Here is a 14,603-nt window from a genome sequence, read left to right as displayed (position 1 = left end):
TCGACACATGCTGGGCAAGCAACGCACTTCACTGGTTTATCATAACAGTGTGCAGCTGCACTAACAGCAAAGCCAACCCCATCCCACTGAATGGAAAATACCAACACAAATCTGTCACATTGCTTCTACAATGTTCACACCACTGCAAGCCAAGGGCGTATGCAACAGCACATTGCAAGCCCAGTGCAAAGTCATAACATGATGAAACTAGATACATGGTGTCTATACTTAAACCTTGGTTCACTCTGTCCGAGTCCCACACGGCCAAGGGACTCGTGGCGGAAAGGGAGTGACACTATCAGACTCCGGCTGCTGCTGGGTAAAAACAGCAGCGATTCATCATTGTCAGCTCGGGGCCAATGGCCTGGGAGTAGTAGACTATATGAAACACGGGCCCAAAAACACACTGTTGCTGACAGGACGAATCAGAACGCAAATCTACCTACACAGACACACAAATGAATTACTCATGCCCTCTAAACAAGAACCCAGTGCATTTTTTTTTTTAAGAAAAAAGTGGTCCAGAGCCTGGTGAGTTGAGTGCACTAACTTACACCAGGGGCCAGGACACTGAGGATACACTAAATAAGACTACACTACTCCACACTCACAGCATCCCTTGGATAAGAGATTCTTTGCCATTGATGTGGGTTATAGTGGCCTCAGCTAAAGCAGGTTTTTAGAGAAGTAATAAAAAGACAAGAAAATGATACAGGACAAAGTACTACACTACTGAAACTTCAGTCTTCCCACCCTCTGGTTTGTACTTTTATTCCCAACAACATACCCCTTACCACTCGGTGAGACTGTCAGTCCTTCAAAATGCTGCTGACCCCACCACACACACGCCACGTTATTTCACCGCCGGTCTGTGAAAACACATACACGGTCGACCACCACAATGCTTTTTATAGATACCAAGTTGCAGGCACAGCGATGGGATATTGTCACGTCTTCAGTTCACTTGGCCAGTCAGACCAGATAATCACACATCAAAACATCCGTTCCAGTCCATTCAATACCTTTCAGTCTGGCCAAGTGTTGACCGGAGTACTGGTGGAGACATGAGGGATGGGTGTAGGAGGGGTGGAGTCTGATGTTATTGGGACACAGTTCAGAAAGACGCTATAAGAGACAGGCACATCTTCACTTCCCAGCCTTTTCTCTGGATGCAAATAGCCCTGCTGTCACTCCACAAGGAAACCAGATGCAGGCCAAGATTACCTCAGGGGTGACATCACTTTGCAGCTGTGTCCTAGATTACACAGTACACACACACACAAACCCCTGCAAAAACAAAACAAGTTTTATCCGTAACAGTTTGTATCCCCTGGTCAGGACTGTGTCTGGTAGCATGATCTTATGTTTTGGCCCCTATGTGCTGGGGCCTAGGGATTGGTGACCATGGTGGTATGCCATCCTGCCCTGTCCCCACAGAGGTGAAATGTTAGAAGGACCAAAGGAAAAATGTCCAGGCTAAACAGTTGGGTGGGAGAGTGAGGGACAAGTGGGTGGGTGGGTAGATGTAGTCAATTCTGTACCAGCATCAGCACCTCTTCTTGCCACTTGGTAGATCTCTAGAAGTTGGCATTTTCATCATCACCATTGCAAGAACTAAACAAAGCAGATGAGGGACCATCCATGGGTATTAAAGAATTAAACCGTTAGCCAAACTAAGCATCTTTTAAATAAACTTTTTTTGTCATCATTGGCGTCATTTTATGGATCATAACTGACAAGCATGTCAAAGAGCAGGACAACCTGGTTCATTTGGTGAGTCGTTGTGGGACATTTCATTTGCTGGTGGTGTCTGGGTTATTGTTATGATGACAAGGGCACTCCCTCCCTAAAGCGCAGATCCGGCAGCAGCAGCAGCCTCTGGGTGGTTGGTGGTGGAGCTCAAATCAGGCGGTCTCCGGTGCTGGCCCTTGGGTTCTTTCTTTGTGTCTGATGTGGTGGTGCTCAGAGGCAGAGCAGCAGTCCCCCCTGGCCCCCTGACACACCTGCTCCTCGTCCTCTTCCGGCCCAGAGCTCTCATCCAGTTGGCACACACACACCTCGATCCCCGAGTCGCCAGTCACATGCCTGCGCCGGGTCACCAGTTCCTCTTCCACCGGTCGTTCTGATTTGCTGGGAGCAGATGTGGATTCCTGGTCTGCTGAGGAACTAGCGGCCTGCTCCTCTCTTGGAGTGTCCTCTGTTGGGGGCTCCAGCACCACAGCAGCTTCTGATTGGATGGGGGGCAGTAGGATGGGAGGGGTGGTCTCTGGGGGGATCTCGGAGTAAGGCGGAGGTGGAGTCGGGGGATGACCCACCACCTCTTCATAGTCAGGAAGCTTGCAGTCTGTCCAGAACCCTGGGAGTAAATACAACAACAAAAAAAACACAGGAGTCAACCATTTTACCAGTCTAGATAGGGTTAGCTGGTGTTGAACTAATTCACTAATTGTCAGATATGGTTCTGAATCTGCTAAGAACCATCTCCAACTACCAGGCCTAGTTACTGTAAACAGTTAACTCAGAGGGAGAGGTGAAGTAATTTCAGGGCTGTAGGGTCTGGAGGCATCCAGCCCAGTGCAGATGGGGGAAATAAGTATCCTGCGGGGTTTAAAAGACTCACTCAAGTTGAGGGGTGGAGGGGAGATGAAAGAACTAGAAGCTCCCTGATAGGCCATAAGGCTGATTTCGCGCTGGCGCTGCTCCTGCTGCAGCCGCATCTTGACCCGACGGTGACGGTAGGCACAGCAGCAACTCAGCATTATGATGAGGGTCCACACCAGCCAGAACCCTACACAAAACAATCACATAGTTACATTCTCCATCAAATCATTTCAGCTTATGTTAATTAGGTTTAACGTTATTGATTTCGGCACCAAAACATGTAAAATTAGTGACTCGAAAAAACAAAGTGACACATTCAGAGATTACTATCATGAAGAATAAGTCATGGAAATATCGTCAGAAAATAAATATGGGAACGGGGGAAGAGGGACTGAGTGGTGCCAGAAAAGGAGAGAATAAAGGACACTGAACATACACCACAGCTCATAGTAGTAAGTGCAGCACTCGGTCTCCCCGCAGCAGTAGCCCATCTCACACCGGTATTGCTCATTGTTCACTCCAAAACAGAATTCCTTTCCCTAAACAAACACAGGCATGTTATTCAGTGACATCCTACAAAACACAAATGAGGAAAGCTATGTATTATGCATACACGCACACACAACTGTTTGACATAACTTCACATTGGCATTTACTGCACAAAACACTAGAAAGCATGCCTGCAAAGGCACAGACCTACTTTCACTGGGGATGAAAATTGTAGGCGCATTCAATGTTCGGAAAATCAAAATAGGTGTTGCAGTGATAGCTAGCTAAGTGACATTTCAGGATGATACAACAATGTCATAGTAGAAGCTGCCAAATGACCTCACAAATTAGTTTTAAAAAGGTTAGCTAACTAGCTTTTTAACTAGGTACTAACGTTACAGAGGTAAGCTAGCTAAACATGTTTGGCCAGTAGTTAACGACGGTAACAGCAAGCTATGCATCACTGCCAACAAATAAACAACAGGAAAAACGCAGTTAGCCAGCTAACGTTAACTGGTAATTTAGCATGTTAGCTAGCTATGTTGGTTTACGGGTTTTAGCTAACAGCCAGCTATTGATGTTATTTATTTGTTTTATATGCTTCAAATTGTGGCCACTTACTGTATAACAAAATATGTCGCCGTATTGTCTGCAAATATTTGAAAGCGTTAACGTTGGCTAACGAGATACTTAGCTGTGGCTAGTTTATCAGCTAGTCTTGAAAGATGTTGCGCTGCAGCTACATTGGTAGATGGTAAGATTTCGGATAATATCGTATAAGTATTTCAAGCTATAAACATTGTGTAAATATTTCAAGAAAACACACGATTTGGTCAAACTGACGTCACGCAAAGTTGGAGTTGCTAGCGAGCCCAAGTTCCTTTGTGGGGAAACAAAAAGGCACAATAGAAGGCCTACTTCCAGCTGCGATCCACGGGCTTGGTCGAAAGCGCCTACAGCGCTATGAAAGCAAACTGCCGCTTACCTGTACCAACCAGGTCCCGGTGCAAAGCAGACAAACAATGGATCCCAGTGTTTTCTGTGGCATCTTTCCCGTTGTTAGCCGAGAACACGACGGGAATCATATAGCAGTTGATCCAGAACTTGTGAAATGAACAGCTAATTCAAACCGTTACGTACGCGACATAATTTGTCCCTGTCGAAAGGCGTTTGAATTCTCAACCAGAAAATAAGAGTTATATTTTGCACCAGCCACTTGAGGGCGGTGTTGTGTCTATACAACACCAACTGGAGAAGCATTACTTTTGTGCAACTGGTGCGATTTAAACTAGTACCAGAGACAGAACAATGAGCCAGATGTTTCAATCTGAAGCATCCGGTTGGCGTTTCCACTCACCACCAAATATGGTCATGAAAGGAAGCCCAGTGGCCGGCAGTGGGAGAATATTGAGCGATATGGATTTTGGCCGAAATTCTGCTAATTTTCTCATCGATTAAATATTTGATCTCAATACAGTTTTCTGCTCCCAAGAACTAAAATATGTTACTAACACAGTGGACTAAGTTTTGTAGACATTACCATTTGCCAAAGTATTTAAGAACGTAGTTATTGACCACGCGCACTTCACAGAGTAGACGTTCCCTAACGGAAATATGCAAATAATGCTAGAACGCGCCAATAGGATCTCACTAGCTCTTGCTTGGCTCTGCCACCTCTTTGCTTGTTCTGCCCACTATGATTAATTTGCGCCTATTGAAAACGATAGGCTATGGTCTATATTTGGTTCTTTATATATATATATATATATATATATATATATAGTAGCAAAATAATGGGTAAGATTACGGAGACATAATTTATAGGTCGACAGGTAAGGGTGCTCTCGAGCAGCTAGATGGTCTTTACTATTCGGCCATCAGATTTGCCACCAATGCTCCTTATAGGACACATCACTGCACTCTATACTCCTCTGTAAACTGGTCATCTCTGTATACCCGTCGCAAGATCCACTGGTTGCTGCTTATTTATAAAACCCTCTTAGGCCTCACTCCCCCTATCTGAGATATCTACTGCAGCCCTCATCCTCCAAATACAACACCTGTTCTGCCAGTCACATTTTGTTAAAGGTCCCCAAAGCACACACATCCCTGGGTCGCTCCTCTTTTCAGTTCGCTGCAGCTAGCGACTGGAACGAGTTGCAACAAACACTGGATAGTTTTATCTCAATCTCTTCATTCAAAGACTCAAGCATGCACACTCTTACTGACAGTTGTGGCTGCTTGTGTGCTTCTTTCCCTTTGTGCTGTTGTCTGTGCCCAGTAATGTTTGTACTGTTTTGTGCTGCAACCATGATGTGTTGCTACCATGTTGTGTTGCTACCATGCTGTGTTGTCTGTCATGTGTTGCTGCCTTGCTATGTTGTTGTCTTAGGTCTCTCTTTATGTAGTGTTGTCTCTCTTGTCGTGATGTGTGTTTTGTCCTATATTTATATTTTATTTTAAAGTTTTAATCCCAGCCCCCGTCCCCGCAGGAGGCCTTTTGCCTTTTGGTAGGCCGTCATTGTAAATAGGAATTTGTTCTTAAATGACTTGCCTAGTTACAGTTTTTCTCAGTCGCTTTGGTGCATTTCTTAGATCAAAAGTGCAATTCTTGATACTACTTGTACAAATTCCAAATCATCTAGTCACTTGTGCACATCATTAAAGCCATTTCTTATTCCTTTGAACACATTGCAATTGATAATGTACAAGTGTCAGCTTTTTTCCACATTATCAATTGCTCATGTCATGTTGATCAAAATATAGTAGATGGTTCTCTGTTGAATAGTCTTACCCCTCAAAACATCTAGGCATTAGTTCCTTGCATAAGCCATTACATGCAAAATTGTTGAACTATTTGTCATAAACTGTCAAGCATAGTTTTACACATTTCTATTAGACCTTTTGTACAAAAACATGAATTGATGAATCGTGCAGGTGAAATTGACCCTCACTCATGAAGGAATGTAAAGTGTTAGTTCAACCAACAATCAACCAGTTGTCTAAATTGCTCAAAGGTGCATCTCATGAAGAATCAATTGGCAAGCATATATAGACAGACCACAACACAGAGTTGCAATTTCCAATAATGGATGGACCAGGAAACAAACAGGGTCAACAGCCAAGAGGAGGAGGAGGAGGAGGAAGAGGAAGAGGAAGAAGAGGAGCAAGGATGCGTGGTGGAAGGCAAAACAGAGGAAGAGGTAGAAGAGGACATAGGCGCATATCTGATGACATAAGGGCCACTATTGTAGACCATGTTGTCAATCATGGTCTTACAATGGCTGAGGCGGGTCGAAGGGTGCAGCCGAATATTGGGAGATCAACCGTGTCCTCAATAGTTCAAACGTTTCGAAGAGAGAACAGGTATGTCCACCAATGTACAGTGCACTGTTACTGTATATAAGCAGTATACTGTATACTTCCTACAATGCTTCATATTAGAGTAGTCCACTTGTATTTCACAGCATACAGAAATATACTCTATACAGATACATACTGCACCTTGCATGCACCCACCTGTATGTTTTACAGTAAAATGTGTGTTCGCATAGTTTGTCTATGTGAAAGTGTGCCATGCATCACTGCATTTTTCCCCACATAGGACTGCAAGATTACCTCAAACTGGTGGCAGAGGATGCCTTTTCACACCTCAACAGGAGGAGGCTATTTGCACCATGGACCGAGCAAACAATGCCATGAGACTCAGGAAATACCATTATAGAACACAACGATGTCTTTGAAAACATCTATATGGTTAGCATCTCAACCATCGACAGGGTGCTGCATAGAAACCAGATGAGTATGAAACAGCTGTACCGTGTACCATTCCAAAGGAATGAGGAGCTACGGTACCAGTATGTACAGGTAAAACATATATCTATGTAACTACTTTACAGCAACATTTTATAGTGATACATAGTACAGTAAGCATAAACTGCACACATTTCCATTGCTGTGGAAGGAACATGCAATATATGTACATTTTATGTCACTCTTCCTTACCAAAACAAATTCAACTGTGTGTTCTGGGATATAGCGTATAATGGAGTTGGAATCAAGTGAACCCTCTCACAACTTTGTATACGTGGATGAGGCTGGCTTCAACCTGACCAAATGCAGAAGGCGGGGTCGGAATATCATCGGTCACAGAGCTACTGTGGATTTGCCAGGCCAACGGGGAGGAAATATCACCATGTGTGCTGCAATTTCGGAGCATGGTGTCCTAACCCATATCCCCCTTATAGGGCCATACAACACCCAGCATCTACTCAACTTTTTAGAGACTCTCTACAGGGCTCTCATCCCTGATGATGAGAGGGGTTTGTTTAGAGAGGATTTGCCAAAGTATGTGGTCATTTGTGATACTGTGAGTTTCCATCGATCAAAAATCATAAGACCCACCCGATGGATGCTCATAGAATTCCTCCCACCTTATTCACCATTCCTTAACCCAATTGAGGAGTTATTTTCAGCACGGAGGTGGAAGGTGTACGATCGTCAGCCACACACACAGATGACCCTGCTGGCTGCAATGGATGCAGCATGTGAGGACATCATTGTAGACGCCTGTAGAGGATGGATAAGGCATTCCAAAATATTCTTTCCACGTTGCATTGGAAGGGAAAATATCCGGTGTGATGTGGATGAGAATATGTGGGCCGACAGATAGGAACGTCTGGATGTGTAGAGACAGCACAACAGTGCTGCGGGCAAAGTTGTGCCTTAGGGGTGGTTTCCTGTGTTTCTTTCTAATTTAGTTTTTTTTCCTTTGTGCCCCTTGGGTTGTCCAGTCTCTTTCAATCAATAACCCACATACAGTAATATGTAAATAGTACTGTTGAAATTGATATATGCCATAGAAGGGGGGGGGGGGGGGGGTGCTGTTGGAAGCCAAGGATGTAGAACGCATTTCCCTATCACTCCTGAGTTACCAAATGTGACCAAATGTATATATTTAACCTTGCGAAATTGGATATATTTCTGTTTGGCCAGGCATCTGGAGAGACAGCTAAACAATTCAGATCAAGTTTGAGAAATGGAAGTTTGTAATGTCGTCTACCCGGCCAAAAACGGAGTCTGCAAGAGCAGGCCGCAGCAAGCCCCCGCCCTCTCCTGATTCACCCCCGCCACCGGATGCTGCTAACACCGGCCCCACGGAAACACTGACTGTGAAGATGCTACAATCCGTGAGCGGCACCCTCAAAACCGATATTTTCTGCAAATTTGACTCTCTCTCTACCATTCTCAGGTCAGAGATATCAATGGTCAAAGTCGAGCTTAAAAAATCTATTGAGAGTATACAGAATAAGCTAGACGCACACGGAGTGGCCTTATCGGAGTTGGAGCGAGGTGCTAAAGACCACAGCACTCGCATTAGCTCATTAACAACTAAGGTGGCATACCTCGACAATAGATGCGAAGATATGGAAAGTAGAATGCGGAGGAACAACATTCATCTACTGGGAATACCGGAGGGAGTGGAGTGCCCAAGACCCACGGAGTTCATGGCCCAGCTGCTTCAGGAGCTGCTCGGTCTGGAGGAGAAGCCACAGCTAGACCGGGCCCACCGCACTCTGTGTAGCCGACCCCGGGATGGAGGACCCCCGCGACCATTTGTCATCAGGGTGCACTTCTTTCACGTCCGCAATGACATACTGAGGAGATCAGGAGAATCATCCCCTCTCCTCTATAAGGGTAAAAGAGTCTCAATATTTGCAGACTACACCACAGCTGTGGCTAAGAAGCGGGCTAGCTTTGGAGCTGTGAAGCGCCAGCTACACGCCTGCCCGGGCGTGAAGTTCGGCCTCATCTACCCTACGGTTCTGAGACTGACTTTACCGGACGGCTCCACGCACAGATTCGAGGACCCGGCTTTAGCGGCAGATTTCATCAACAAGAAAGTGAAAGCAGCTGTTGTACTGCATGGTGTGGAACAAATGGTTGGTTAGCTGGTCTTTTTAGCAGGCCAAATGGTTGGCTAGCGAAGCCAACTTTGCTGGGTTCATAGACATTTGAATGTCATTCTCTTTTTTTATTTTTTCATTTCCAACCCAGGTTGCCGCCTCTAATGCCAATATCCGTCTGTTTACATGGTTCAGTCGTAGTTTTACCATCTGTATTGCTGTTAAACCTCTCTTAACCGAGGTTAGTTTTCCTTAGACTCTGCTGGGGACCAATCTATGCATGTTTGGCTTACTCTAGTTAAATGGTCACACATCTCAGGTAGCACAGAGAAAGAGTTATCATGCTTTGCTCTAAACGTTTTTTGTATTCAGGGTTTTGCTTGCATCTCAGTTGGGGAGATGCTTCGGCAAGGGAGGTTGTGAGGGAAGCGGTTTTTCCCTCTTTATTTGTATATAGTTTTATTATGTTTTTTGTGCCTCGTCGCTTGTCTTTGTTTTTTAAATTTGCGCTTTTAGGTTCAACTAAGATCTTCAGTTTACATTGTACCTTGTCCTTTACACGTCCTCTCTCTCTTAAGACATGACTCAGCCTAGTGTAGCCCATCCTGCTGGAGGGAATGGCTTTAATTTTCTTACTTGGAACTGCAGGGGAGTAAATAACCCAGTTAAATGTAGTAAGGTGCTACACCACCTTCATCAATTTAAAGCTCACATCATCTTTCTCCAAGAAACTCATCTGAAGGTATCACAACACTCAAGTCTTAGGTGCAGATGGGTGGGTTAGGTGTTCCATTCCTCATTTCAGAGTAAGGCAAGAGGGGTGGCTATTTTACTTCACAGATCGGTACCTTTTACATGTTCTAATGTGATTGCAGATCCCCATGGTAGATACATAATTGTCAGTGGTATGCTGCTCAATACAAAGGTACTTCTTGTTAATATTGATGCTCTTAATTGGGGCAATGGTGATTTTTTTTTTTCAAATCGGTTTTCTTTACACTCCCAGATATGTCTTCCCATATGTTGATCTTAGGTGGTGACTTTAACTGTTGGTTAGACCCACATTTTAATCGATCCTCCACTAAACCTACCACCTTATCAACCTCAGTTAGAGTTGTCCGAACTGTTACGGAGTCTAGTTGATAGGTAATCGACTAGCCGGACTGTTCCCCGCACTCCACGTGTAGGGATTTGTACAATGCATGAACAAGGCTATTGAACTTGACATTGGTGTATGTCTTTATTCCTTTATCCAACATATCATACTGAAACATGGTATCAGAAGTGGCTCAAAAACCACACGTTTGTTATTTTTGTAGCTAAGTACAGTATAGGCGCAGTTACGTTCCATATGCGAACACACGCCGTTTCCTACTTCTAGTCATAACACTGATCAACTCTTTGTTAGCTGGCTAGCTAGCATCACTACCTACCTCGATGACTGAAGGCAAAGAAATCTCCTATTCCATCGCTATGGCAGCAAACATTCCGCCACCAAAATGGTTCTCACAGGGGACTGGAATACTAATTGGGACAACTTCAGAGATTAATTCGAGGACTATGCGCTGGCGACCGGTCTACATGAGAAACCCAACGAGGTACAAGCGGCAACTCTGAGGAGTTTAATGGGCAGCGAATGCAGGCATATCTACCTGCACAATCTCACCCTCACAGCACGACAACAGTGTGATGCCAATGCTATATTGGATGCATTGGAGAATTACTTCAAACCTGCCAGAAACGTCATTTACGGGTGGTTCGTTTTCGGAAGCTGCAAACAGGAAGAGGGTGAGTCAGTACACAACTTTGTAACTGGTTTGAGAGAAAAATCTGCCACTTGTGAATACAGGGGATTAAAAGATGAATTGATTTGTGACAAAATAGTACTGGGAATTGCAAATGAGGATACGCGCTGGCATCTACGGAGAGAGAGAGAGGCTTAACATTAGTAACTGCCATTGAAATGTGCCGCACTGCTGAAGTCACTGACGTGAGAATGAGAGCAATGGAAATCGAAACCCCACACTCCGACATTGATACTGTTCACGCTGTTGCTAGGCAGACATTCAGACAAAATCAATCGAGGCAGGGTAATTCAACACGAACGGTGAACACTGAGAGCCCCGTAGCATGTAAATACTGTGGGAATACATACACACGTGGCAAAGAGCACTGCCCTGCCTACGGAAAACCATGCAGAGCTTGTGGAACTAATAATCACTTTGCAAAAATGTGTCTCAAGCAAAAGAAGGTTGAGTGAGGGCAAGATTCACTGTGTTGATGATGTCACTCAATGTTTAGAGCTGAACAGTGAAAGTGACATTTACATGCATGAATCCATTGGGGCTGTACACTCAAGAGGGAATAAATGGTCGGTGACACTACGATTACACCATAAGCAACAACAATGTCAACTGGATTCCGGTGCTACATGCAACGTAATGAGCTACAAAGACAAAATCAATCTGGCACCTGACACACATCTATTGCCCAGCGATACTAGACTAAAGCTGTACTCAGGAGAGCTAATGAACTCTGTGGGTACCTTTTGAGACAAATGTGTTATTCGGGGACGCAAACACAAGCTGGAGTTTGAGATTGCGAAAACCAGTCAACATCCTCTCCTCTCAGGCTCTACATGCGAACGCCTGGGACTGATGCAGTTCACTGTACCAAATGACCTGCACATTGTGGAGCATGTCCAGCATGGACCCCTGTCCAAAGAACAACTACTCAGCAGATATGACAATGTATTCAACAGGCCCGTTGAATCAATGCCTGGGGAGGTACACTTTGAAGTGGATGAGAGCATCACTCCAGTCCAGTGTGCTCCTCGCAATGTGCCCATTGCAATGAAAGTGGCTGTGAAGGCCCAGCTGGACAAGTATGAGGCCGATGGCCACATGACATCTGTGACTGAACCAACTGACTGGATCAGCAATATGGTCATAGTGAAAAAAACAGAGAAGCTGAGGTCTGCATCAACCCAAAGCATCTGAACCAAGCACTGAAACGATCCCACTACATCATGCCTATACTAGAGGACGTCCTCTACAAGCTTCCCAAGGCCAGGATTTCCCCTTGGTGGATGCCCGAGATGCATTCCTTCAATGCAAGCTGGACGAATAAAGCAGCTTCATGACTACCTTCTGGACCCCCTGGGGTCGGAACCCCTGGTTCAAGCTCCCGTTTGGTGTCTCAGTGGCGCCTGAAGTATACCAACGGAAGCAGCACGAGTTACTGGCTGGGCTCAAGGGCATTGAACCCATTGCCGATGATGTCCTGATCATAGGCTGTGGTGACACAGACGAAGTAGCAGAACACAACCATGATGTGAAGCTCCTGGCACTGATGGAGCGCTGCTGATCAGTTAAGCTTTGTCTTGGCCTGAAGAAGCTGCAGTTCAAGGTGAAAGACGTCCACTTCCATGGCAACATTCGCTCGGCAAAAGGTCTGGAGCCGGACCCAGACAAGGTCAGAGCGATCCTCGACATGCCAAACCCGCCTGATGCAAAAGGAGTACAGCGTCTCATCGGCTTTGCAAACTATCTTGCAAAGTTCATGCCACACCTATCAGCAGTCTGTGAGCCTCTGCACCGGTTGCTGGACAAAGACACACCATGGCACTGGCTACCCAATCTCTGGCTTCATCCATGCCAGTGTTGCACTACTATGACGTCATGAAGCCTGTCACAATCCAGAGCAACTCCAGCCAAAGGGGACTTGGATGCTGCCTTATGCAGGAAGGCCAGCCCATTGCGTTTGCCTCGAGAGCGCTCACTCCCACCGAACAAAACTATGCACAAATTGAGAAATAGTGCCTCAGCATCGTCTTCTCCTGCCAGCGCGTCCATCACTACTTATATGGTCAAGAGCTGGTCACCGCTGAAACTGACCACAAACTATTCATTGTCATATTCAGTAAACATCTCCTTAACACGCCCAAGTGGCTTCAAAGCATGCTCCTGACTCTGCAAAACTACAGTCTGAAGGTCATTTACAAGCCAGGACCAGAGATGTACATCAGCGACAAACTGAGCAGGGCAACAGCACAATGTACAGACAGAGGCACTGTCTATTGTTCCTGCTGTTCGGTACAGCAGGAACAACAAGATGTTCAACAGATCAATCAGGCAGACTACTTAAACGTCACAGATCACCGCCTAGCCCAGTACAGGCAACACACTGACAAGGACGAACACCTACAATCACTGAAGTCCATGGCTCTCGCAGGTTGGGGTAGAAGAACTGCTCCCTGACTTGTCTGCAGAGACGGTCATAAAGCGCTGCAAGGCGCAGTTTTGCAAGGTCAGCCTGACAAGGTAATCACGGACAATGGCCCACAATTCACTGCACAGTTCAAGCATTTCGCCTCAGAATGGGAGTTTGACCACGTGACCTCCTCTCCAAGACACCCAAAAGCAAATGACAAGGCAGAGTCAGCTGTCAAGATTGCAAAAAACCTGTTAAGCAGGGCCTTGCACGACAGCAAGGACCCATGGAAAGCGATCTTACAGTGGAGGAACACACCCACCGAAAACATGGACAGCAGCCCAGCACAACACCTTCTGTCCAGACGTCTGAAGACTACCATACCATCCTCGTAGCTAACAAGATACTTGAGCCCTGCGTCATGGTTGGCGTCACGGACAAACTGCATCACAGAAAGCATCTCGCAAAGTGCTTCTACGACCGGACTGCTCGAGACCTACCAGAACTGGAGGTGGGTGAAACTATAAGGATGAAACCGCTGCCTGGAGACCACACAGGACTTTGTAGCCTGGGCACGTGCCTACAGAGAGTTGCACCACGTTCTTACCTGGTGGATGTTGGTGGCTATCGTAGCAATCGGGTGGATCTGTGCGTAGCAGAGCAGACAACAACCCTGAACACGCCATACACTCACCTAGGTGAGCAGGATCACAGCCCAGGCCTAAGGGTAAGGGGCGCAGAATTGAGACGAGCCAACTGAAGGTGAGGCTTCTACCCCACAAAGGTCTCCAGCTCGTGGCCCTAATCCTACCCCTGTCAGAGCCAATACTTACTCACGGGTGGGTCAGCGCTGTGCAAGCCACCAGACAGGAGCAAGAGACTTCATTAACTTGTCCTCTGTTTATAAAAAATAATAAAAGAGGAAAATGACAACTGAAGTAAAAAGGATGCTTTTTCAATTGTTATGTCTTGACTGTTAAGAACTTAATGTTATGCCGTTATGTTTGCACTTTCTATTGAAAAGGATGATGTTACGGAGTCTAGTTGATAGGTAATTGACTAGCCGGACTGGTCCCCGGACTCTGCATGTGGGGATTTGTACAGTGCACGAACAAGGCTATTGAACTTGACATTGGTGTCTCTTTATTCCTTTATCCAACATATAATACTGAAACACAAACCTTTATGTCTGAATTTATAGTCTTCGATCCATGGAGAATGTTTAATCCAGCTGGAAAAGCATACTCCTTTTTTTCTCATGGGTTCAACTATCCTCATAATTTCAGATTCCTAAAATGCGTACATCATCTGGAATATCATTAGACCCTAGGGGGATCAATGATGAGTTCAATAGATTTTACCAGTCTCTATATACTTCTGAAAGTAAAGCGGATA

The 14,603-nt window shown here is 45.5% G+C and overlaps 1 protein-coding gene across 1 annotated transcript; it reads right to left on the bottom strand.

Annotated features, from left to right (window-relative positions):
* Positions 1–739: 739 nt before the first annotated feature.
* LOC139408624 (WW domain-binding protein 1-like) lies at positions 740–4,328 on the bottom strand. Its single transcript, XM_071152729.1, has 4 exons — positions 4,076–4,328; positions 3,038–3,140; positions 2,621–2,788; positions 740–2,356 (listed from the first exon to the last, which is right to left on the bottom strand). The coding sequence occupies exons 1-4, from the start codon at positions 4,136–4,138 to the stop codon at positions 1,905–1,907; spliced, it is 786 nt and encodes a 261-aa protein (XP_071008830.1). The 5' UTR covers positions 4,139–4,328; the 3' UTR covers positions 740–1,904.
* Between the last annotated feature and the right edge of the window lie 10,275 nt (positions 4,329–14,603).

The sequence above is a fragment of the Oncorhynchus clarkii genome, chromosome 5 (assembly GCF_045791955.1).
Source record: "Oncorhynchus clarkii lewisi isolate Uvic-CL-2024 chromosome 5, UVic_Ocla_1.0, whole genome shotgun sequence".
NCBI classification, from domain to species: Eukaryota; Metazoa; Chordata; class Actinopteri; order Salmoniformes; family Salmonidae; genus Oncorhynchus; species Oncorhynchus clarkii.
This window is presented reverse-complemented; position numbering and strand designations above follow the sequence as displayed.

Bases quoted from the DNA above. Each gene is read 5' to 3' on its own strand.
- LOC139408624 (XM_071152729.1), bottom strand. From the start codon at position 4,138: ATGCCACAGAAAACACTGGGATCCATTGTTTGTCTGCTTTGCACCGGG. The intron at 3,141-4,075 runs GTAAGCGGCAGT...GTGTTTGTTTAG, and splicing joins CCGGGACCTGGTTGGTACAG to GGAAAGGAATTCTGTTTTGG. The intron at 2,357-2,620 runs GTGAGTCTTTTA...ATTTACTCCCAG, and splicing joins CCCTCCACCCCTCAACTTGA to GGTTCTGGACAGACTGCAAG.